Source organism: Oncorhynchus gorbuscha, linkage group LG04, assembly GCF_021184085.1.
Source record: "Oncorhynchus gorbuscha isolate QuinsamMale2020 ecotype Even-year linkage group LG04, OgorEven_v1.0, whole genome shotgun sequence".
Taxonomy (NCBI): Eukaryota; Metazoa; Chordata; class Actinopteri; order Salmoniformes; family Salmonidae; genus Oncorhynchus; species Oncorhynchus gorbuscha.
The window spans coordinates 2885178-2910197 of record NC_060176.1 but is presented as its reverse complement, the minus strand read 5'-3'; the positions used below and the strand labels follow the sequence as shown (position 1 = coordinate 2910197).

At 46.5% G+C, this 25020-nt stretch overlaps 1 protein-coding gene across 4 annotated transcripts in view; it reads right to left on the bottom strand.

Annotated features, from left to right (window-relative positions):
- trpm7 (transient receptor potential cation channel, subfamily M, member 7) overlaps window positions 1-25020 on the bottom strand; it is an 85981-nt gene that overhangs the window by 13238 nt on the left and 47723 nt on the right. For all 4 annotated transcript variants that reach the window (XM_046345572.1, XM_046345570.1, XM_046345571.1 and 1 more), the window contains 9 exons: window positions 24419-24670; window positions 21499-21673; window positions 15928-16060; window positions 15595-15779; window positions 15152-15284; window positions 14213-14994; window positions 7900-7994; window positions 7428-7524; window positions 7213-7292 (listed from right to left, as the gene is read on the bottom strand). In XM_046345572.1, coding sequence (XP_046201528.1) covers window positions 7213-7292; window positions 7428-7524; window positions 7900-7994; window positions 14213-14994; window positions 15152-15284; window positions 15595-15779; window positions 15928-16060; window positions 21499-21673; window positions 24419-24670 — 1932 coding nt within the window. The remainder of the gene's footprint in view (window positions 1-7212; window positions 7293-7427; window positions 7525-7899; window positions 7995-14212; window positions 14995-15151; window positions 15285-15594; window positions 15780-15927; window positions 16061-21498; window positions 21674-24418; window positions 24671-25020) is intronic.

Here is a 25020-nt window from a genome sequence, read left to right as displayed (position 1 = left end):
GTGAGTCATAGTCAGTGAGTCATAGTCAGTGAGTCATAGTCAGTGAGTCATAGTCAGTGAGTCATAGTCAGTGAGTCATAGTCAGTGAGTCATAGTCGGTGAGTCATAGTCGGTGAGTCATAGTCAGTGAGTCATAGTCGGTGAGTCATAGTCGGTGAGTCATAGTCGGTGAGTCATAGTCGGTGAGTCATAGTCAGTCAGTCATAGACAGTCAGTCAGTCATAGACAGTCAGTCAGTCATAGACAGTCAGTCAGTCATAGTCAGTCAGTCATAGTCAGTCAGTCATAGTCAGTCAGTCATAGTCAGTCAGTCGTAGTCAGTCAGTCGTAGTCAGTGAGTCGTAGTCATAGTCAGTGAGTCATAGTCAGTGAGTCATAGTCAGTGAGTCATAGTCAGTCAGTCATAGTCAGTGAGTCATAGTCAGTGAGTCATAGTCAGTGAGTCATAGTCAGTGAGTCATAGTCGGTGAGTCATAGTCAGTGAGTCATAGTCATAGTCAGTCAGTCATAGTCAGTCAGTCATAGTCAGTCAGTCATAGTCAGTCAGTCATAGTCAGTCAGTCATAGACAGTCAGTCAGTCATAGACAGTCAGTCATAGACAGTCAGTCATAGACAGTCAGTCAGTCATAGACAGTCAGTCAGTCAGTCATAGTCAGTCAGTCAGTCAGTCATAGTCAGTCAGTCAGTCAGTCAGTCAGTCATAGTCAGTGTCAGTCATAGTCAGTGAGTCATAGTCAGTGAGTCATAGTCAGTGAGTCATAGTCAGTCAGTCATAGTCAGTGAGTCAGTCAGTCGTAGTCAGTCAGTCATAGTCAGTCATAGTCAGTCAGTCAGTCAGTAGTCAGTCAGTCAGTCAGTCAGTCAGTCAGTGAGTCATAGTCAGTGAGTCATAGTCAGTCAGTCAGTCATAGTCAGTCAGTCAGTCATAGTCAGTCAGTCATAGTCAGTCAGTCAGTCAGTCAGTCAGTCAGTCAGTCAGTCAGTCAGTCAGTCAGTCAGTCAGTCAGTCAGTAGTCAGTCAGTCAGTCAGTCAGTGTAGTCAGTCAGTCAGTCAGTCAGTCAGTCAGTCAGTCAGTCAGTCAGTCAGTCAGTCAGTCGTAGTCAGTAGTCAGTCAGTCAGTCAGTCAGTCAGTCATAGTCAGTCAGTCAGTGAGTCAGTGAGTCATAGTCAGTGAGTCATAGTCAGTGAGTCATAGTCAGTGAGTCAGTCAGTGAGTCAGTCAGTCATAGTCAGTCAGTCATAGTCAGTCAGTCAGTCAGTCAGTCATAGTCAGTCAGTCATAGTCAGTCAGTCATAGTCAGTCAGTCAGTCAGTCAGTCAGTCAGTCATAGTCAGTCAGTCATAGTCAGTCAGTCATAGTCAGTCGTCAGTCATAGTCAGTCAGTCAGTCAGTCAGACAGTCAGTCAGTCAGTCAGTCATAGTCAGTAGTCAGTCAGTCAGTAGTCAGTCAGTCAGTCAGTCAGTCAGTGAGTCAGTAGTCAGTCAGTGAGTCAGTGAGTCAGTCAGTCAGTGCAGTCATCAGTCAGTGTCAGTCAGTCAGTCATAGTCAGTCAGTCAGTCAGTCAGTCAGTCAGTCAGTCATAGACAGTCAGTCAGTAGACAGTCAGTCAGTCAGTCATAGTCAGTCAGTCATAGTCAGTCAGTCAGTCAGTCAGTCAGTCAGTCAGTCAGTCATAGTCAGTCAGTCAGTCAGTCAGTCAGTCAGTCAGTCAGTCAGTCAGTCAGTCGTAGTCAGTCAGTCAGTAGTCAGTCAGTCAGTCGTAGTCAGTCAGTCAGTCAGTCAGTGAGTCATAGTCAGTGAGTCATAGTCAGTGAGTCATAGTCAGTGAGTCATAGTCAGTGAGTCATAGTCAGTGAGTCATAGTCAGTGAGTCATAGTCAGTGAGTCATAGTCAGTGAGTCATAGTCAGTGAGTCATAGTCAGTGAGTCATAGTCAGTCATAGTCAGTCAGTCATAGTCAGTCAGTCATAGTCAGTCAGTCAGTCAGTCAGTCAGTCATAGACAGTCAGTCAGTCAGTCAGTCAGTCAGTCATAGACAGTCAGTCAGTCAGTCAGTCATAGTCAGTCGTAGTCAGTCAGTCAGTCATAGTCAGTCGTAGTCAGTCAGTCAGTCAGTGAGTCATAGTCAGTGAGTCAGTCAGTCAGTCAGTCAGTCAGTCAGTCAGTCAGTCAGTCAGTAGTCAGTCAGTCGTAGTCAGTCAGTCGTAGTCAGTCAGTCGTAGTCAGTCAGTCAGTCAGTCAGTCAGTCAGTCGTAGTCAGTCAGTCAGAGTCAGTCAGTGAGTCATAGTCAGTGAGTCATAGTCAGTCAGTGAGTCATAGTCAGTCAGTGTCAGTCATAGTCAGTCAGTCATAGTCAGTCATAGTCAGTCAGTCAGTCAGTCAGTAGTCAGTCAGTCGTAGTCAGTCAGTCAGTCAGTCAGTCAGTCAGTCAGTCGTAGTCAGTCAGTCGTAGTCAGTCAGTCAGTCAGTCAGTCAGTCAGTCAGTCAGTCAGTCAGTCAGTCAGTGAGTCATAGTCAGTGAGTCATAGTCAGTGAGTCATAGTCAGTGAGTCATAGTCAGTGAGTCATAGTCAGTGAGTCATAGTCAGTGAGTCATAGTCAGTGAGTCAGTCAGTGAGTCATAGTCAGTCAGTCAGTGAGTCATAGTCAGTCAGTCAGTGAGTCATAGTCAGTGAGTCATAGTCAGTGAGTCATAGTCAGTCAGTCATAGTCAGTGAGTCAGTCAGTGAGTCATAGTCAGTCAGTCAGTCAGTCAGTCAGTCAGTCAGTCGTAGTCAGTCAGTCAGTCAGTCGTAGTCAGTCAGTCAGTCAGTCAGTCAGTCAGTCAGTCAGTCAGTGTCAGTCAGTCAGTCAGTCAGTCAGTCAGTCGTAGTCAGTCAGTCGTAGTCAGTCAGTCAGTCAGTCAGTCGTAGTCAGTCAGTCAGTCAGTCAGTCAGTGAGTCAGTAGTCAGTGAGTCATAGTCAGTGAGTCATAGTCAGTGAGTCATAGTCAGTGAGTCATAGTCAGTGAGTCATAGTCAGTGAGTCATAGTCAGTGAGTCATAGTCAGTGAGTCATAGTCAGTCAGTGTCAGTCATAGTCAGTCAGTCATAGACAGTCAGTCAGTCATAGACAGTCAGTCAGTCATAGACAGTCAGTCATAGACAGTCAGTCAGTCAGTCATAGACAGTCAGTCAGTCAGTCAGTCATAGTCAGTCAGACAGTCATAGTCAGTCAGACAGTCATAGTCAGTCGTAGTCAGTCAGTCAGTCGTAGTCAGTCAGTCAGAGTCAGTCAGTGAGTCATAGTCAGTGAGTCATAGTCAGTCAGTCAGTCATAGTCAGTCAGTCAGTCATAGTCAGTGAGTCAGTCAGTCAGGCGAGTCAGTCAGTCAGTAGTCAGTCAGTCAGTCAGGCGTAGTCAGTCAGCGTAGTCAGTCAGGCGTAGTCAGTCAGTCGTAGTCAGTAGTCAGTCAGTCAGAGTCAGTCAGTCATAGTCAGTGAGTCATAGTCAGTCAGTGAGTCATAGTCAGTCAGTGTCAGTCATAGTCAGTCAGTCATAGTCAGTCAGTCAGTCAGTCATAGTCAGTCAGTCAGTCAGTCATAGTCAGTCAGTCAGTCATAGTCAGTCAGTCAGTCAGTCAGTCAGTCAGTCAGTGTCAGTCATAGTCAGTCAGTCAGTGTCAGTCATAGTCAGTCAGTCAGTCAGTCAGTCAGTCAGTCAGTCGTAGTCAGTCAGTCAGTCAGTCAGTCAGTCAGTCAGTCAGTCAGTCATAGTCAGTGAGTCAGTCAGTCAGTCAGTCATAGTCAGTGAGTCATAGTCAGTGAGTCAGTCAGTCATAGTCAGTGAGTCAGTCGGTGAGTCATAGTCGGTGAGTCATAGTCGGTGAGTCATAGTCAGTGAGTCATAGTCAGTGAGTCATAGTCAGTCAGTGTCAGTCATAGTCAGTCAGTCATAGACAGTCAGTCAGTCATAGACAGTCAGTCAGTCATAGACAGTCAGTCAGTCATAGACAGTCAGTCAGTCAGTCATAGACAGTCAGTCAGTCATAGTCAGTCAGACAGTCATAGTCAGTCAGAAAGTCATAGTCAGTCGTAGTCAGTCAGTCAGTCGTAGTCAGTCAGTCAGAGTCAGTCAGTGAGTCATAGTCAGTGAGTCATAGTCAGTCAGTCAGTCATAGTCAGTCAGTCAGTCAGTCAGGCGTAGTCAGTCAGGCGTAGTCAGTCAGGCGTAGTCAGTCAGGCGTAGTCAGTCAGGCGTAGTCAGTCAGGCGTAGTCAGTCAGGCGTAGTCAGTCAGGCGTAGTCAGTCAGGCGTAGTCAGTCAGGCGTAGTCAGTCAGTCAGTGTCAGTCAGTCAGTCAGTCAGTCAGTCAGTCAGTCAGTCAGTCAGTCAGTCAGTCAGTCAGTCAGTCAGTCAGTCAGTCAGTCAGTCAGTCAGTCATAGTCAGTGAGTCATAGTCAGTGAGTCATAGTCGGTGAGTCATAGTCGGTGAGTCATAGTCGGTGAGTCATAGTCGGTGAGTCATAGTCGGTGAGTCATAGTCGGTGAGTCATAGTCGGTGAGTCATAGTCAGTCAGTGTCAGTCAGTCAGTCAGTCATAGACAGTCAGTCAGTCATAGACAGTCAGTCAGTCATAGACAGTCAGTCAGTCAGTCATAGACAGTCAGTCAGTCAGTCATAGACAGTCAGTCATAGTCAGTCAGACAGTCATAGTCAGTCAGACAGTCATAGTCAGTCGTAGTCAGTCAGTCAGTCGTAGTCAGTCAGTCAGTCGTAGTCAGTCAGTCAGTCAGTCAGTCAGTCAGAGTCAGTCAGTGAGTCATAGTCAGTGAGTCATAGTCAGTCAGTCAGGGCGTAGTCAGTCAGGCGTAGTCAGTCAGGCGTAGTCAGTCAGGCGTAGTCAGTCAGGCGTAGTCAGTCAGGCGTAGTCAGTCAGGCGTAGTCAGTCAGGCGTAGTCAGTCAGGCGTAGTCAGTCAGGCGTAGTCAGTCAGGCGTAGTCAGTCAGGCGTAGTCAGTCAGGCGTAGTCAGTCAGGCGTAGTCAGTCAGTCAGTCAGTCAGTCAGTCGTAGTCAGTCAGTCGTAGTCAGTCAGTCAGAGTCAGTCAGTGAGTCATAGTCAGTGAGTCATAGTCAGTCAGTGAGTCATAGTCAGTCATAGTCAGTCAGTCAGTCAGTCAGTCAGTCAGTCAGTCAGTCAGTCAGTCAGTCAGTCAGTCAGTCAGTCAGTCAGTCGTAGTCAGTCAGTCAGTCAGTCAGTCAGTCAGTCAGTCAGTCAGTCAGTCAGTCAGTCAGTCAGTCAGTCAGACAGTCAGTCAGTCAGTCAGTCAGTCATAGTCAGTCAGTCAGTCAGTCATAGTCAGTCAGAGGTTCAGTCAGTCAGTGGTAGAGTCAGTCAGTCAGTGGTACAGTCAGTCAGTCAGTGGTACAGTCAGTCCGTCAGTGGCACAGTCAGTCCGTCAGTGGTACAGTCAGTCAGTCAGTGGTACAGTCAGTCCGTCAGTGGTACAGTCAGTCCGTTATACAGTCAGTCAGTGGTAGAGTCAGCCAGTCAGTGGTAGTCAGTCAGTCATAGTCAGTCAGTCAGTCAGTCATAGTCAGTCAGTCAGTCATAGTCAGTCATAGTCAGTCATAGTCAGTCAGTCAGTCAGTCAGTCAGTCATAGTCAGTCAGTCAGTCATAGTCAGTCATAGTCAGTCAGTCAGTCAGTCAGTCATAGACAGTGAGTCAGTCATAGTCAGTCAGTCAGTCAGTCAGTCAGTCAGTCAGTCAGTCAGTCAGTCAGTCAGTCAGTCAGTCAGTCAGTCAGTCAGTCATAGTCAGTCAGTCAGTCATAGTCAGTCATAGTCAGTCAGTCAGTCAGTCATAGTCAGTCAGAGGTTCAGTCAGTCAGTGGTAGAGTCAGTCAGTCAGCGGTACAGTCAGTCAGTCAGTGGTAGAGTCAGTCAGTCAGTGGTAGAGTCAGTCAGTCAGTGGTAGAGTCAGTCAGTCAGTGGTAGAGTCAGTCAGTCAGTGGTAGAGTCAGTCAGTCAGTGGTAGAGTCAGTCAGTCAGTGGTAGAGTCAGTCAGTCAGTGAGTCAGTGAGTCAGTCAGTCATAGTCAGTCATAGTCAGTCAGTCAGTCATAGTCAGTCAGAGGTACAGTCAGTCAGTGGTACAGTCAGTCCGTCAGTGGTACAGTCAGTCCGTTATACAGTCAGTCAGTGGTAGAGTCAGCCAGTCAGTGGTAGTCAGTCAGTCATAGTCAGTCAGTCAGTCATAGTCAGTCAGTCATAGTCAGTCAGTCATAGTCAGTCAGTCAGTCAGTCAGTCATAGACAGTGAGTCAGTCAGTCAGTGAGGTAGAGTCAGTCAGTCAGTAGACAGTCAGTCAGTAGACAGTCAGTCAGTCATAGTCAGTGAGTCAGTGAGTCAGTCAGTCAGACAGTCAGTCATAGTCAGTCATAGACAGTCAGTCAGTAGAGTCAGTCAGAGGTACAGTCAGTCAGTGGTCAGTCAGTCCGTCAGTGGTACAGTCAGTCCGTTATACAGTCAGTCAGTGGTAGAGTCAGCCAGTCAGTGGTAGTCAGTCAGTCATAGTCAGTCAGTCAGTCATAGTCAGTCAGTCAGTCAGTCAGTCAGTCAGTCAGTCATAGACAGTGAGTCAGTCATAGACAGTGAGTCAGTCATAGACAGTGAGTCAGTCATAGACAGTGAGTCAGTCATAGACAGTGAGTCAGTCATAGACAGTGAGTCAGTCATAGACAGTGAGTCAGTCATAGACAGTGAGTCAGTCATAGACAGTGAGTCAGTCATAGACAGTGAGTCAGTCATAGACAGTGAGTCATAGACAGTCAGTCAGTCATAGTCATAGACAGTGAGTCATAGACAGTCAGTCAGTCATAGTCAGACAGTGAGTCAGTCATAGTCAGTCAGTCAGTCAGTCAGTCAGTCATAGTCAGTCAGTCATAGTCAGTCAGTCAGTCAGTCATAGTCAGTCAGTCAGTCATAGTCAGTCATAGTCAGTCAGAGGTACAGTCAGTCAGTGGTAGAGTCAGTCAGTCAGTGGTACAGCCAGTCAGTGGTACAGCCAGTCAGTGGCACAGTCAGTCAGTCAGTGGTAGTCAGAGGTACAGTCAGTCCGGTATAGTCAGTCAGCGGTACAGTCAGTCAGTCAGTGGTACAGTCAGTCAGTAGTGATTTCAGAACCTGAAGGGGTGTGAGACATCATACAGTTATGGGACAGTTCTCACCAGTAGTAGTGCAGCTCTGGGGTCTTCGTGGATGAGGATGTCTTCTGCTGACACGCCGCTCCTCTCTCGCTTACTGAGAGCTGCAGACACACAACAACCAAAGACCCTTTCAGTTAGCACACATAGTATACATGTCGTGACCTCTGGCAGGTCTTGTCAGGGTTCTGCAGTGTATTAATGCGTCGAGCAGCACAGGTCTATCTTCCTGGACTTACAGGAGTCTGGATGGAGGAAAGAGGGACTCCGGTCAAACTCAGTGAAGCCAGCATATGAGTTGACCGTCCTCATATTACCTTGTCCTTCAGGATGACCCTGTAGACAGAGAGAAAGACACACTGGCATCAGTGTCTAGGAGCAACTTCCTCCTACTGGGCTCAGCTGATGAGATCTGTTTTCCTGTTTTTTACATAGTGAGGCTAAGGTTAGGATTTGTGGGGACAATGTGTTTGGAGAGGAAGCCATTAAGGAATTCTGGTTTGTTCTGTGGAAGTGTCTCTGATGTTTCATGTAAATAAACTGCTCCGCCCTGGCAGCAATATCGAACGAGAACTAACAGTTAAAAAAAAAAAATGGTCATAACATTGACTGACATTCTACCAACCAACAACCACTTCCCAACCAGGAACTAAGAGCAAATAAATAACTGCCTCAATACCTAGGAGGAGGAACACACACATATTGTCTCACCTGTTCCCTGGGCTGCGTGGCTGGGCTGAGCTGTCTGGAGGAGATGTCTCTGGGGAAGGAGCGCTGCAGGTCCAGGTGCAGGTTGTCTTTATGACCTGGAGGACCGGAACACTGTTAGACAGATACAGAGACAGCATCACACCAAGGGTGGCCAACACTTGTCCTGGAAGGCTGCAGGCTTTTTTGTTGGAGTCATTTCAATTCCAATTTGATAACTTTCTGAATTAAAATGGAATTGACCCCAACCCTGATCCAGGTCAGGGGTTGACCAAACCTGGTTCTGTGCCTTAGAGAGAACATCTTAGACCTCTGGGACAGTCACTGAAAGACAAATGGACAGAGGGTAGGTGCCTCAACCTTTCCATGTGACAAACCCTTTAACCAATAAAGACATTTTCAGGAAAGGTTGCAAATTTCAACCAATCAATCAATCCATGGTGATACAGTCACAACTCGGTCACCATCAACCAGAGGCCAACACCCCAACACAACAATGACATTAGACAAGACAAAAGGTTGACATAATAATTGACAGGTAGAGCAAGAAAAAGAGAGAGAAATCTGAAATTGAGACAACAACGACGAGTTAATTACAAATCTGATCCTAGCACCCTACAGCCCAGGCACCTCTTCTTAGGCAATGTTCCAAATCACACCCTGCTCCCTATGTCGTGCACTACTGCGTTCATAACCAAGTAGAAAGGTGGTAATTACCAGTTGGAGGCGTTCACATATTAATAAATGAATGTTTATGAATAATTCATAATGGTTATATTTGTTACATTTTAATAGTTGACATGAGAGGTCAGCACGTGAGAGAAGTCGGAGCTCAGGGTTGATAGACAAGGTCCCCATTAGTAATTATGAGCTGGAGGGGCGTTCAACTGGATCTTTCCCAATGACTGTATAAGAATGAACAAAGCCATCTATGATGACATCACATCATTCATTCCTATGTGAAGACTAAATGCTGCATTTGAAGCAGAGGAAGTCGGTTTTAGCTTGCTAAGATGCAGTCTACATTGGGGGATTCTCAAGACATAACATGCACAGTTTGAGCTACTCCAGGAAGTGATGTTGCCGACTAGGGGAGAACGACTGTCCCCTCTGAATAGCTCAAATTGAAGGTTGTCCAGGGTACTGGACATGCTTCTACACCTGCATTGCTTGCTGTTTGGGGTTTTAGGCTGGGTTTCAGCACTTTGAGATATCAGCTAATGTACGAAGGGCTATATAAATAAATGTGATTTGATTTGATTTACTGTAAGGAAGCAAATCAATTATCCTCAACTTATTTTGTGTGGAATTACAATAATTGTTTCTATTACACCAGATGTATGTCCTTGAATCAATTATTTAAAAACGTATTCTGTGTGCGATTTAAAAACAATACATCGGTTCAAGGACATATATCTGTCTAATAGAAGCAATTATTCGTACTATGATTATTTTGGATAAAAAAAATATTATCACGAATATTGACCACAAATATTGACATTTTCCCAATGACTATAATGGGGATAATGGGATACTGCAGTATCCCGATCAGCCTTAAACTGCATGGCTTCAATGAAATGGGGCCATCGTTCTTCCCTGATTTTCCCCAGTGGTAAATAGCCCGACCACCTTCCCACTTGGTTATGATCGCAGCATTCTTCCCTGTTGCTGACTAAAAGCCCATTTATGCTTGATCCGAAAATGTGGTCGGAGGCGCCGTATGGATGGTGTGACGCAATAGCAGAGCCTCCGGGGGACACAGAGGCCAAATAGAGTTCGTACGGATTGCCGCGCTTCTCTCAAATTTAGTAAATTCCGTACAGCTCCGCAAAGACTTGATTGGTTGATGGTAGGTGAGGGCGGGAAGTCCTGTATAAACACAAACTCACTTTCTTAATAACATCTCTGCGCTTCGACGAAGCACAAGAAGTATGAATACCCTGAATTCTGCATAGGCCGTATTACCATAAACGCTACATGTCAATGCAGACGTAGGATTGACCATGCAGCGCCTTTAAAGATCCCCCTTAGACAAATCAGAGGGTCCGTAGGGAAAGTGAAGGGAACAAATTACAATAGTTGGAGTGCGGAGTTAGTTCTGAGGATTTTGATTCCCAGTTTAAAGCAGACTTCTGTAACCATTTAGCTGTAATGTAAATAGCTACTTATACAGTGCACATGCTACATATACAACAGCTAAGAAGAGTTGATGACTGAGTGACGAGACCAGAGCCCTATACTACAAAGAGGAGTTAGCGAGGTAAGTGTGGTCAACTCGGAGTAAAATTTTGCAAGGAATCCTTCAGAACTAACCTGATCAGGGGCAGGCTAACTCGGGGCTAACTCCATTTATCCAAATGAAGCGTCTGAGCCATGAGTTGAGGACCAATGAAATTAGATTCCCTCCCTCTCACCAAGACTACGTTGTCATCCCCTTCATTTGAGGACGACTGATTAACTATTTTATACAATTTTAACTATTTTTTTCTATAGTAATATTAAAAATACCTATCACATTACACATTTAGTAATCACAGCATGCATTTTAAAGTTGACGCATAGTGAAACGTGTGTATTTTCTAAAATGATTTTATTGATAGGTAGGAAAAAGGGACTTGTGCATTGATAAGCATTCGAAAGCACAAAGACGGCATTAACTAAACGGCACTTCTAATAGCCTATGTCACAGTATAGCCTGCTGAATTTGCAAAATAACTTTTCTTTCATGTTGATTTCAGCCCAAAACATAAAAATGCAAACATTGTCTCAATTAAGAGTTCGGTGTTCGACTAGCCATGTGCAACATGCACGTACATTTTTGGATAAAAAGACGTGCCCGTTTTAAGCGCAATATTTTGTCACGAAAAGATGCTCGACTATGCTTGGAATTGATAGTTTTGGAAAGAAGACACTCTGACGTTTCCAGAACTGCAAAGATTTTCACTGTGAGTGCCATAGAACAAAATCTACAGGCAAAACCAAGATGTTTGAGTGACCAGGAAATCAACAGGATTTCTGGAGGCACGTTTTCCATGATCTCCTTATATGGCTGTGAATGCGACAGGAATGAAAGGACACTTCCTATCGTTTCCCCCAGGTGTCTGCAGCATTGTGACGTATTTGTAGGCATATCATTGGAAGATTGACCATAAGAGCCTACAATTACCAAGTGTCCCGCACGGTGTCTGCGTGGAAATTGGTGCGCAAAAGTCAGGTACCAGTATTTTTCCATCCGAATCAGAGAAGAATGCACGCTTCCAGGGAAGGGATTTCAATGAAGAGATATATGACAAAACACCTTGAGGATTGATTCAAACAACGTTTTCCATGTTTCAGTCGATATTATGGAGTTAATTCGGAAAAAAGTTTGACGTTTAGGTGACTGAATTTTCGGTTAGTTTCGGTAGCCAAATGCATAGTAACAAAACGGAACGTTGTGTCCTACACAAGCATCTTTCAGGAAAAACTGGACATCTGCTATGTAACTGAGAGTCTCCTCATTGAAACATCTGAAGTTCTTCAAAGGTAAATTATTTTATTTGATCCCTTTGCTGGTTTTTGTGAATGTTGCGTGCTAAATGCTAACGCTAAATGCTAAGCTAGCTATCACCACTCTTACACAAATTATTGATTTTCTCTGGTTCTAAAGCATATTTTGAAAATCTGAGACGACAGGATTGTTAAGAAAAGGATAAGCTTGAGGACAGGCATATTTATTTCATTTAATTTGCAATTTTCAGAAATCGCTAATTTTGCGTTATGGTAATGAGCTTGAGGCTGTAGTCACGATCCCGGATCCGGGATGGGGTGGACTAAGAGGTTAACTGACGTGACGTGGGCGATGAAACTACGATAACTACAACACCACTAAGCAAGGGGCACCATGAAGACCAGGGAGCTCTCTAAACAGGTCAGGGACAAAGTTGTGGAGAAGTACAGATCAGGTTGGGTTATAAAAAAATATAAGAAACTTTGAACATCCCACGAAGCACCATCAAAACAATTATAAAAAATTGAAATAATATAGCACCACAACAAACCTGCCAAGAGAGGGCCGCCCACCAAAACTCACAGACCAGGCAAGGAGGGCATTAATCAGAGAGGCGACAAAGAGACCAAAGATAACCCTGAAGGAGCTGCAAAGCTCCACAGCGGAGATTGGATTATCTGTCCATAGGACCGCTTTAAGCCGTACACGCCACAGAGCTGGGCTTTACAGAAGAGTGGCCAGAAAAAAAAGCTATTGCTTAAAGAAAAAAATAAGCAAACACCTTTGGAGTTCGCCAAAAGGCATGTGGGAGACTCCCCAAACATATGAAAGAAGGTACTCTGGTCAGATGAGACTAAAATTGAGCTTTTTGGCCATCAAGGGAAACAGTATGTCTGGCGCAAACCCAACACCTTTCATCACCCTGAGAACACCATCCCCACAGTAGTGAAGCATGGTGGTGGCAGCATCATGCTGTGGGGATGTTTTTCATCAGCAGGGACTAGGAAACTGGTCAGAATTGAAGGAATGATGGAAGGAGCTAAATACAGGGAAATTCTTGAGGGAAACCTGTTTCAGTCTTCCAGAGATTTGAGACTGGGACGGAGGTTTGCCTTTCAGCAGGACAATGACCCTAAGCATACTGCTAAAGAAACACTCGAGTGGTTAAGAGGAAACATCTTAATGTTTTGGAATGGCCTAGTCAAAGCCCAGACCTCAATCCAATTGAGGATCTGTGGTATGACTTAAAGATTGCTGTACACCAGCGGAACCTATCCAACTTGAATGAGCTGGGGCAGTTTTTGCCTTGAAGAATGGGCAAAAATCCCAGTGGCTAGATGTGCCAAGCTTATAGAAACATACCCCCAAGAGACTTGCAACTGTAATTGCTGCAAAAGATAGCTCTACAAAGAATTGAACTTGGGGGGGAATAGTTATGCACGCTCAAGTTCAGTTTTTTTGTCTTATTTCTTGTTTGTTTCACAATAAAAAAAGTTTTTGCATCTTCAAAGTGGTAGGCATGTTGTGTAAATCAAATGATACAAACCGCCCAAAATATATTTTAAATCCAGGTTGCCAACAAAATAGGAAAAATGCCAAGAGGGGTGAATACTTTCGCAAGCCACTGTAAGGGTACCCCAGGTTTTTCTTTAAAGTTTGCAACAGTTTATTGACTGATAAATGTGTATGTTTTACTGGCGAATGACAATGAGTTGTTGCTATGAGTTTATGAAGTCTATTGATTGGTTTATTTTCAAGTCTTGATTGAGCATGGTGCCATACTGATTGGTTTATTTTGAAGTCTTCATTGAACATGGTGCCATACTGATTGGTTTATTTTGAAGTCTTCATTGAACATGGTGCCATACTGATTGGTTTATTTTGAAGTCTTGATTGAACATGGTTGATTGGTTTATTTTGAAGTCTTGATTGAACATGGTGCCATACTGATTGATTTATTTTGAAGTCTTGATTGAACATGGTGCCATACTGATTGATTTATTTTGAAGTCTTGATTGAACATGGTGCCATACTGATTGATTTATTTTGAAGTCTTGATTGAACATGGTGCCATACTGATTGATTTATTTTGAAGTCTTGATTGAGCATGGTGCCATATCAGGTTATGCTCAGGGTGTTTGAATTTTGAGAACACACCTGTGGTTATTTAATTTTAGTTAGACCCCATACCACCACGTTAGACCACTAACAACCAGACTTCACCCTGGTTAGGAAAAGGTGTTACAGGTGAAAGGTAGAGTGTGATCTGAGATTTTCCCCACTGCCAACTTAAACTCTGACTCAAACTCCGACTCAAACCTCTGTCTCTGGTAGTTTCCCTGCTGTCACTTCTCAGGGGGGCTTCAGTCCTTCTTTCCCCCTGCTGAGGGGACACTGGCTGGGCCATGGGGCTTGAGGACCCCACCTCTCTGTTTCTACAGCTGCGGGGTCTCCTGGGCACCACTGCAGGGGCCAGGGCGCAGCCAGGGAGGGGGCTGTTCCTGTGAGCGTCAGCATGCGGCGAGGGGGCGGCCTGACGGGCGGTCTCAGGAGACAACGGAAGCTCAGCACTTCTGCCCTGCCCATCCATCAGAACTCCTTCCGGTCTTCCCTCGTCATCAGAAAATGCCTCATTCACATATCCTTCTGCCCTCCCCTCCCTCTCACACCTCCCTTTCGCCCTCTCCCCTCCCTCACCCCTCCCCTCCCGTTTCTCAATGGAAGCAGGCAAGCAAACGGGGCGAGCAATGTCAGAAGTCTTGGACACAACAACAGTGGGGTACACACAGCTAATGTCCTCGTCTTTCTCCTCACAGTAATACTTACCAACAAACGCACCAAACTCTACAGCAAAGACAGAGGTGGAAGCAGAGGTTCTGTCTTTGTCTGGCCCAGCCAGGCTGAGTTCTGGGTGGCTGGAGACAGAGGGCTGGGAGGGGGTAGAGCTGACGTAGAAAGCAGCCCTAGCAGAGGGCACGCTGGGCAGGCTGGAGGGGCAGTCGGAGATGCCCACCTGCACTGGACGGGTCAGCTGCCACTGAGTGAAGGAATGGCCGCGTAGCCGCAGCTCTGGAGGACTGACAGTAGGGGGCGCCGGAGCTGGGCAGAGGGAGAAGGCACTGTGACTGGCACTGCCACCCGTGGAGGATCCAGCCTCTATAGCAGTAGTAGCTTGGTGCCCCAGCCCAGCCCAGTCTCCTCTCCTCTCTGGGGGACTGAGCGTCAGTGGCGGGTTTGGGTCCACCCCACTCCCAAACAGAGAATCAGCCATGTTGCCCCCCACCACCACCCCGGACACCTGGGGGAAGGAGGAACCAAAGTAGGCGCCCACGCTACGTTTGACCCCCTTGGATTGGGGGGTAGGGTCCTGGGGGGTGGGGGCCAGGCTGGGGGCAAAGTTTTTGGACAGACTGAGCTCCCTGGTGATCTGGTTATGGACCTTGCTGGCTTCAGAGGCCCTCTGGGCGGTCAGGGTCTTCAGAGTGTCCACGGTCAGAGCTGACAGGTCCTGAAGGTGGCCGATCTGAGAGTCCAGCGTGTGGAGGGAACGCTTGATGAAGTTCACTCTGTTACCGACCTCCTTCAGCTGGATACACATGGTCTCAACCCTGAGGAGAGAAAGGAGAAACACATCTATGTTGCCACAGAGTTTCAATATTCAATTAACCTCCTAATCCTCTTATGTTATATATACACAATAACTGTTACTGTCAGCGCAAGGGTCAAATAAAAACTGGGGTGAATGGTAACTAATGTAACAGTTACCTGTCTGAGGTGAGGCGGATGCGCTCATCGCTCCCTGAGTGGAACTGGTCGTTTTTCTCATGGAAGTAAGTCTCCACACACTGCTCCTCAAAGTCATGGAGCTTCTTCTGATCCTCCTCCGTTAGAAACAACTCTGGAGGGTGGAAGGGAGGGAAGGAAAGATGGGAAGGGAGAGGATGAAGAGCGTTCTAGTTTCAACAAGGCATTTCACCTCTTTTACAGATCAACGTAACTACTAGTACACATTTTAAAATAAATTATTGTAGCTGCATATATTTTTGCTGATAAACTAGAGATCCCAGAGACACCTATACATATTATAGTCTGTTCATACACTACTGGTGTCCCCCAGAGCTCAGTACTAGGGCCTGTCTTGTTCTCTCTGATCACCAAGTGGTTCTGTCATATCCGCATTTTAGAGCAATAAATGGTAGTTCCCGTACTTGGTCCATAAGAGTGACTGTCCTTCTTCCTCTTGTGACAGATGCAGGAGCAGAAAGAGACGAGGTGGGAGAGGAGGATGAGGGGAGGAGGGAGGACTGGCTTCTCATGGTAGGCCATGACGAAATGATACCTCTGGTACTTCCATACCAGATTACTGATTGACATCACTTGGAGGTACACATTACTGAGGATAAGAGAGAGATGGCAAAAATAGATATACACAGTGATGTAGAAAATTGGGGAAAAACATGATAATGTTATTAATGAATAATGAGAATAGTATTGGTCACAGAACAGCACTCTGTGGAACACCATTGTGTGTGTAGTCTTACTTGAAGAAGGCGATGAGAAGGTTAACTATCAATATGTATTGGACAAAGAGGTAGACTGCTTGTAGGAAAGGAGTGATCCACACTGAAGTGGAGCACAGGGATTTCACATTCGTATCAGTATTATTGGCACACACTGTGGAGAGAGGGGACTGGGTCAGAGACACACACACGGTGCTTCACACATCCCAACACAAATAACACACACATCCCAAACAACACACAGTGACAAGTGTAGATCATTCACACACACACCTCTAAACTCCATGCACTGGTTTTGTACAGCCAGATGAAGCTTTCTACTGTCTTTGTCTCTACAGATTTTTTTGTTGTTGTTGTCTAGGAGTAAACATCATTTGGGTCAGTAAAACCAGCAACTACCATCTAATTTGTAGAATAACATTTCATTATACTGTACAGTATCTACTGCTACTGTATACATTCTGCTCTCTCTCTCTCTCTCTATATATAGATATATATATATATAAACAGGTAGTCTCTTCCCACAGCCACTGTATCTCCCACACAACTGGGGTGGAGCTCCCTGAGTCTGATGAGCGAGACAGGTAGTCTCTTCCCACAGCCACTGTATATCCCACACAACTGGGGTGGAGCTCCCTGAGTCTGATGAGCGAGACAGGTAGTCTCTTCCCACAGCCACTGTATCTCCCACACAACTGGGGTGGAGCTCCCTGAGTCTGATGAGCGAGACAGGTAGTCTCTTCCCACAGCCACTGTATCTCCCACACAACTGGGGTGGAGCTCCCTGAGTCTGATGAGCGAGACAGGTAGTCTCTTCCCACAGCCACTGTATCTCCCACACAACTGGGGTGGAGCTCCCTGAGTCTTCTGGGGTGGAGCTCCCAGTCAGCGAGACAGGTAGTCTCTTCCCACAGCCACTGTATCTCCCACACAACTGGGGTGGAGCTCCCTGAGTCTGAGCGAGACAGGTAGATGTATCTCCCACACAACTGGGGTGGAGACAGGACAGGTAGTCTCTTCCCACAGCCACTGTATCTCACCAGCTCCCAGTCAACTGGGGTGGAGCTCCCCACAACTGGGGTGGAGCTCTAAGTCTGATGAGCGAGACAGGTAGTCTCTTCCCACAGCCACTGTATCTCCCACATAACTGATGAGACAGGTGGCCACTGTATCTCCCACACAACTGGGGTGGAGCTCCCTGAGTCTGATGAGCGAGACAGGTAGTCTCTTCCCACAGCCACTGTATCTCCCACACAACTGGGGTGGAGCTCCCTAAGTCTGATGAGCGAGACAGGTAGTCTCTTCCCACAGCCACTGTATCTCCCACACAACTGGGGTGGAGCTCCCTGAGTCTGATGAGCGAGACAGGTAGTCTCTTCCCACAGCCACTGTATCTCCCACACAACTGGGGTGGAGCTCCCTGAGTCTGATGAGCGAGACAGGTAGTCTCTTCCCACAGCCACTGTATCTCCCACACAACTGGGGTGGAGCTCCCTGAGTCTGAGCGAGACAGGTAGTCCTTCCCACAGCCACTGTATCTCTGGGGTGGATGAGCGAGACAGGTAGTCTCTTCCCACAGCCACTGTATCTCCCACACAACTGGGGTGGAGCTCCCTAAGTCTGATGAGCGAGACAGGTAGTCTCTTCCCACAGCCACTGTATCTCCCACATAACTGGGGTGGAGCTCCCTGAGTCTGATGAGCGAGACAGGTAGTCTCTTCCCACAGCCACTGTATCTCCCACACAACTGGGGTGGAGCTCCCTAAGTCTGATGAGCGAGACAGGTAGTCTCTTCCCACAGCCACTGTATCTCCCACACAACTGGGGTGGAGCTCCCTGAGTCTGATGAGCGAGACAGGTAGTCTCTTCCCACAGCCACTGTATCTCCCACACAAGCCACTGAGTCTGATGAGCGAGACAGGTATCTTCCCACAGCCACAACTGGGGTGGAGCTCCCTAAGTCTGATGAGCGAGACAGGTAGTCTTCCCACAGCCACTTCCCCACAGCCACTGTATCTTCCCACAGCCACACAACTGGGGTGGAGCTCCCTGAGTCTGATGAGCGAGACAGGTAGTCTCTTCCCACAGCCACTGTATCTCCCACACAACTGGGGTGGAGCTCCCTGAGTCTGATGATGAGCCACTGTATCTCCCACACAACTGGGGTGGACAGTCTGTAGTCTCTTCCCACAGCCACTGTATCTCCCACACAACTGGGGTGGAGCTCCCTGATGAGCGAGACAGGAGTCTCTTCTGACTGGGGTGGAGCTGAGTCTGAGACAGGTAGTCTCTTCCCACAGCCACTGTATCTCCCACACAACTGGGGTGGAGCTCCCTGAGTCTGATGAGCGAGACAGGTAGTCTCTTCCCACAGCCACTGTATCTCCCACACAACTGGGGTGGAGCTCCCTGAGTCTGATGAGCGAGACAGGTAGCTGCGATTACTATACAGTGAGGGAAAAAAGTATTTGATCCCCTGCTGATTTTGTACATTTGCCCACTGACAAAGAAATGATCAGTCTATAATTTGAATGGTAGGTGTATTTGAACAGTGAGAGACAGAATAACAACAACAAAAATCCAGAAAAACACATGTCAAAAATGTTCTAAATTGATTTGCATTTTTACATTTTTTACATTTTTACCCTCTTTTCCTCCCCAATTTCGTGGTGTCCAATTCTTAGTAGCTACTGTCTCATCGCTACAACTCCCGTACGGGCTCGGGAGAGACGAAGATCGAAAGTCATGCGTCCTCCGATACACAATCCAACCAAGCCGCACTGCTTCTCAACACAGCGTGCATCAAACCCGGAAGCCAGCCGCACCAATGTGTCAGAGGAAACACCGTGCACCTAGTGAACTTGGTTAGCGCGCACTGCGCCTGGCCCGCCACAGGAGTCGCTGGTGCGCGATGAGACAAGGATATCCCTACCGGACAAACCCTCCCTAACCCGGACGATGCTAGGCCAATTGTGCGTCGCCCCACTGAGCTCCCGGTCGCGGCCGGTTACGACAGAGCCAGGGCGTGAACACAGAGTCTCTGGTGGCACAGAGCCCTTAACCACTGCGCCTGATTTGCATTTTAATGAGGGAAATAAGTACTTGACCCCTCTGCAAAACATGACTTAGTACTTGGTGGAAAACCCCTTGTTGGCAATCAGAGGTCAGACATTTCTTGTAGTTGGCCACCAGGTTTGCACACATCTCAGGAGTGATTTTATCCCACTCTTCTTTGCAGATCTTTGGCAACTCAAACCTTCAGCTCCCTCCACAGATTTTCTATGTGATTAAGGTCTGGAGACTGGCTAAGCCACTCCAGGACCTTCATGTGCTTCTTCTTGAGCCACTCCTTTGTTGCATTGGCCGTGTGTTTTGGGTCATTGTCATGCTGGAATACCCATCCACGACACATTTTCAAGCCATGGCTGAGGGAAGGAGGTTCTCACCCAAGATTTGACGGTACATGGCCCCGTCCATCGTCCCATTGATGCGGTGAAGTTGTCCTGAAAAACACCCCCAAAGTATTATGTTTCCACCTCCATGTTTGACGGTGGGGATGATGTTCTTGGGGTCATAGGCATCATTCCTCCTCCTCCAAACACAGAGAGATGAGTTGATGCCAAAGAGCTCCATTTTGGTCTCATCTGACCACTACACTTTCACCCAGTTGTCCTCTGAATCATTCAGATGTTCATTGGCAAACTTCAGACGGGCATGTATATGTGCTTTCTTGAGCCGGGGGACCTTGCGGGCGCTGCAGCCCTTCACGGCGTTGCGTGTTACCAATTGTTTTCTTGGTGACTATGGTCCCAGCTGCCTTGAGATCATTGACAAGATCCTCCCGTGTAGTTCTGGGCTGATTCCTCACCGTTCTCATGATCAATGCTACTCCACGAGGTGAGATCTTGCATGGAGCCCCAGGCCGAGGGAGATTGACAGTTCTTATGTGTTTCTTCCATTTGCGAATAATCGCACCAACTGTTGTCACCTTCTCACCAAGCTGCTTGGCGATGGTCTTGTAGCCCATTCCAGCCTTGTGTAGGTCTACAATCTTGTCCCTGACATCCTTGGGGAGCTCTTTGGTCTTGGTCATGGTGGAGAGTTTGGAATCTGATTGATTGATTGCATCTGTGGACAGGTGTCTTTTATACAGGTAACCAACTGAGATTAGGAGTACTCCCTTTAAGAGTGTGCTCCTAATCTCAGCTCCTTACTTGTATAAAAGACACCTGGGAGACAGACATTTTTCTGATTGAAAGGGGGGTCAAATACTTATTTCCCCTTATTAAAATGCAAATCAATTTATAACATTTTTGACATGTGTTTTTCTGGACTTTTTAGTTGTTATTCTGTCTCTCACTGTTCAAATAAACCTACCATTATAATTATAGACTGATCATTTATTTGTCAGTGGGCAAACGTAGAAAATCAGCAGGGGATCAAAACTTTTTCCCTCACTGTATATTACACAATGCATCTTCCGTAATTATCATTACTCAATATCATAAACACACCATCTCAAATGTCCTCTATGAAGCAAATCTGAATGTCACTTAGTCTCCTATTGACATAATTGCGAGACTAAGTAAAAAGTTCACTTAACTGGAAGTGAGGAATTACCCCCATGTGTACAACAATGTTTACTAAATGTTACAGGATGAGGCATTTGAAGCTGGTTCCTACTTCACAGTAGGGCCGATTCAAAATACGTTTTCCACCCAGAAATGGCTTCTTGAACATGTGAACTTTCATGTGCCTTAAATACAAACTTGTATGGGATTGGTAAATATGAATAAAAATTTAAAATGTGCCTAGTTTAGCCAAGGAGAAAGCACCGAGCTATACTGGGAGAGACAGGATATTTCCTGGGTAGTCATGATTGGCTGAGATAATGGTTGGGTATGTCGAGATATGATCCCTGATTGGTTTGTCATGTCACAGGCTTCTGTATTTAACAGAATGGGCTCTTCTCTGGTAAGTTCACAGATCATCTTTATCACAGATGTTTGGAAAGATAACTATGGAAATCTGAAAAAGTGTTCCTACAGCTCTCAAAAACATTGCTGCCCTGAATTTAGCAGGGTTTAAGTAGAGAGACGACTTTCAGGAGGACAGTGCCATGCTGACTCAAACTACAGTGTAGGAGCCTGTACTTTAAGCAAATCACTTACATTTGACATGCTTCAAGAGAAATCTGGACACTAAACTAAAGCCCTGATTGGTTAAAAGCTGCTGTTCTCTACCATTGCTGGCTATACCTCCCCTAACAGGGGCCGACTGGCTGTGTCCCCAATCAACTCCTAGCCCCTGCCTCCTAAGGACTTGATTACTTATGAAAGAACTGGATAGGCATAGTAAAACATACGCATATCCAACCAAGGGTCTAGGGTCTCATTCTGTACTCTAAATCAAAATCATTTAAACACAGCGACTGTGTGAGGCGACTGTGTGGTGCGGTGCAGGACGCGTTGATTAGACCAAACCTGGGTTTTTGATTAATTTCCGGTGCTAATCAGCTTCTCATGCAGTGGTGAGAATCCTTAAGAAAACTCTTACCATCGTAGTCGTTTATACCAGGCTCGTCTTCCTTACCGTCAATTTCATACGCATACACTTCCCCGTACATCATCCAGTACGGCTGGAAGACCACATCTTTGAGCAGCGTCCAACTGGGCTCCTCATTTGGGTACAGGATGGCTTTCCGCGGCACGCCATAACTCAACAACACCACCGCCATGATCACCACAATATAAAACATATTGGCCACCTAGAGGAATAATATGTATATTACATACACACATTACAGGATGGCTTTCTGGGGCATGCCATAACTCAACACCAGCGCCACCTAGAGGAATATATACATTATCCTATACATTATCACAACAATACAAAACAGCTATCTGTATGAATAGAGACATTACCACCACTATATTAAGAGCATGTGCATGCAGTTAACCAGGTCCAAGTTCCTGGGAAATACTGATAGAATTTCCGGACTCACAGCTACGGCACCTCAGAATGAACAGAACTGGTGCTGGATCCCCGTAGTCTATAAAAACATGTTGTTGATAGTAAACATTACCACCACTATGTAAAACATGTTGATATATAGAGGTAACTGCCACTATGTAAAACATGTTGTTGATAGTAAACATTACCGCCACTATGTAAAACATGTTGTTGATAGTAAACATTACCACCACTATGTAAAACATGTTGATATAGAGGTAACTGCCACTATGTAAAACATGTTGTTGATAGTAAACATTACCGCCACTATGTAAAACATGTTGTTGATAGTAAACATTACCGCCGCTATGTAAAACATGTTGATATATAGCCTCGGTACCCCCTGTATATAGCCTCGGTACCCCCTGTATATAGCCTCGGTACCCCCTGTATATAGCCTCGGTACCCCCTGTATATAGCCTCGGTACCCCCTGTATATAGCCTCGGTACCCCCTGTATATAGCCTCGGTACCCCCTGTATATAGCCCTCGGTACCCCCTGTATATAGCCCTACCGGTACCCCCTGTATATAGCCCCCCGGTACCCCCTGTATATAGCCCCTGTACCCCCTGTATATAGCCCCTGTACCCCCCTGTATATAGCCCCTGTACCCCCTGTATATAGCCCCTGTACCGGTACCCCCTGTATATAGCCCCTGTACCCCCCTGTATATAGCCCCTGTACCCCCTGTATATAGCCCCCTGTACCCCCTGTATATAGCCCCTGTACCGGTACCCCCTGTATATAGCCCCTGTACCGGTACCCCTGTATATAGCCCCTGTACCGGTACCCCCTGTATATAGCCCCTGTACCGGTACCCCCTGTATATAGCCCCTGTACCGGTACCCCCTGTATATAGCCCCTGTACCCCCTGTATATAGCCCCTGTACCGGTACCCCCTGTATATAGCCCCTGTACCGGTACCCCCTGTATATAGCCTCTGTACCGGTACCCCTGTATATAGCCTCTGTACCGGTACCCCCTGTATATAGCCTCTGTACCGGTACCCCCTGTATATAGCCTCTGTACCGGTACCCCCTGTATATAGCCTCTGTACCGGTACCCCCTGTATATAGCCTCTGTACCGGTACCCCCTGTATATAGCCTCTGTACCGGTACCCCCTGTATATAGCCTCTGTACCGGTACCCCCTGTATATAGCCTCTGTACCGGTACCCCCTGTATATAGCCTCTGTACCGGTACCCCCTGTATATAGCCTCTGTACCGGTACCCCCTGTATATAGCCTCTGTACCGGTACCCCCTGTATATAGCCTCTGTACCGGTACCCCCTGTATATAGCCTCTGTACCGGTACCCCTGTATATAGCCTCTGTACCGGTACCCCCTGTATATAGCCTCTGTACCGGTACCCCCTGTATATAGCCTCTGTACCGGTACCCCCTGTATATAGCCTCTGTGTACCCCCTGTATATAGCCTCTGTACCGGTACCCCCTGTATATAGCCTCTGTACCGGTACCCCCTGTATATAGCCTCTGTACCGGTACCCCCTGTATATAGCCTCTGTACCGGTACCCCCTGTATATAGCCTCTGTACCCCCCTGTATATAGCCTCTGTACCGGTACCCCCTGTATATAGCCTCTGTACCGGTACCCCCTGTATATAGCCTCTGTACCGGTACCCCCTGTATATAGCCTCTGTACCGGTACCCCCTGTATATAGCCTCTGTACCGGTACCCCCTGTATATAGCCTCTGTACCGGTACCCCCTGTATATAGCCTCTGTACCGGTACCCCCTGTATATAGCCTCTGTACCGGTACCCCCTGTATATAGCCTCTGTACCGGTACCCCCTGTATATAGCCTCTGTACCGGTACCCCCTGTATATAGCCTCTGTACCGGTACCCCCTGTATATAGCCTCTGTACCGGTACCCCCTGTATATAGCCTCTGTACCGGTACCCCCTGTATATAGCCTCTGTACCGGTACCCCCTGTATATAGCCTCTGTACCGGTACCCCCTGTATATAGCCTCTGTACTGGTACCCCCTGTATATAGCCTCTGTACTGGTACCCCCTGTATATAGCCTCTGTACTGGTACCCCCTGTATATAGCCTCTGTACTGGTACCCCCTGTATATAGCCTCTGTACTGGTACCCCCTGTATAAAGCCTCTGTACTGGTACCCCCTGTATATAGCCTCTGTACTGGTACCCCCTGTATATAGCCTCTGTACTGGTACCCCCTGTATAAAGCCTCGCTGTTGTTATTTTACTGCTGCCGTTTAATTATTTGTTACTTTAACTTTCTTTTTTTCTACTTATCCATTTTTACTAAACACATTTTTTTCTTAACTTTTTAAAGCATTGTTGATTAAGGGCTCGTAAGTAAGCATTTCACTGTAAGGTCTACCTACACCTGTTGTATTCAGCATTTCACTGTAAGGTCTGTTGTATTCGGCGCATGTGACAAATACAATTTGACACAGTTGAAGAACGAATTTGGATTCGTAAAGCATTAGGGGAAAAAGAGAACACTCACCATTTTACCGATCATCATCACATACGGTCCTGCTTGCTGGTTGACTGCCAGAATATCTAGGAGTCTCACGTACCAGAAGATGATATTCAAGCAATACACAGTCCGGCCTGGGACAAGCACATCCTCTCCTCCGATCCTCAATCCAAAGCCCACAAAGAAGGTGACAATAGCCAGGAAGTCTGAGAGGTTAAAATAGTCACTGAACCAGACTTTAACCTTCTGGCTAATCTTCCCAGCTTCAGACATAAACATCTACAAAGAAAGATACAGAACAGACAATAGGACATGAGTGCATCCAGTGAACTGAGAGCTCAAATCAAATCAACAATGGAAACAAAGTGATAGAAATGGAGAAATATTCTATCAACGTGAATGTGGACTCAGTACTTCTCTGTTTGGACTGTCAACTAGAAGAATGAGCTTGTTTAAAGCAAATTTAACTAAACTAAATTGTATTGAGACAAAGATGGCTGGGTAAGTCTCTTGTCCTTCTCATACAGTCATAGTGTCCAATCCAAATGGCAAAAGCAGTGCACTGTATAGCAAATCCGGTGCCAATTGGAACATAACCCTATTAATGTAGAGAGCAGGGAGCAGCATTC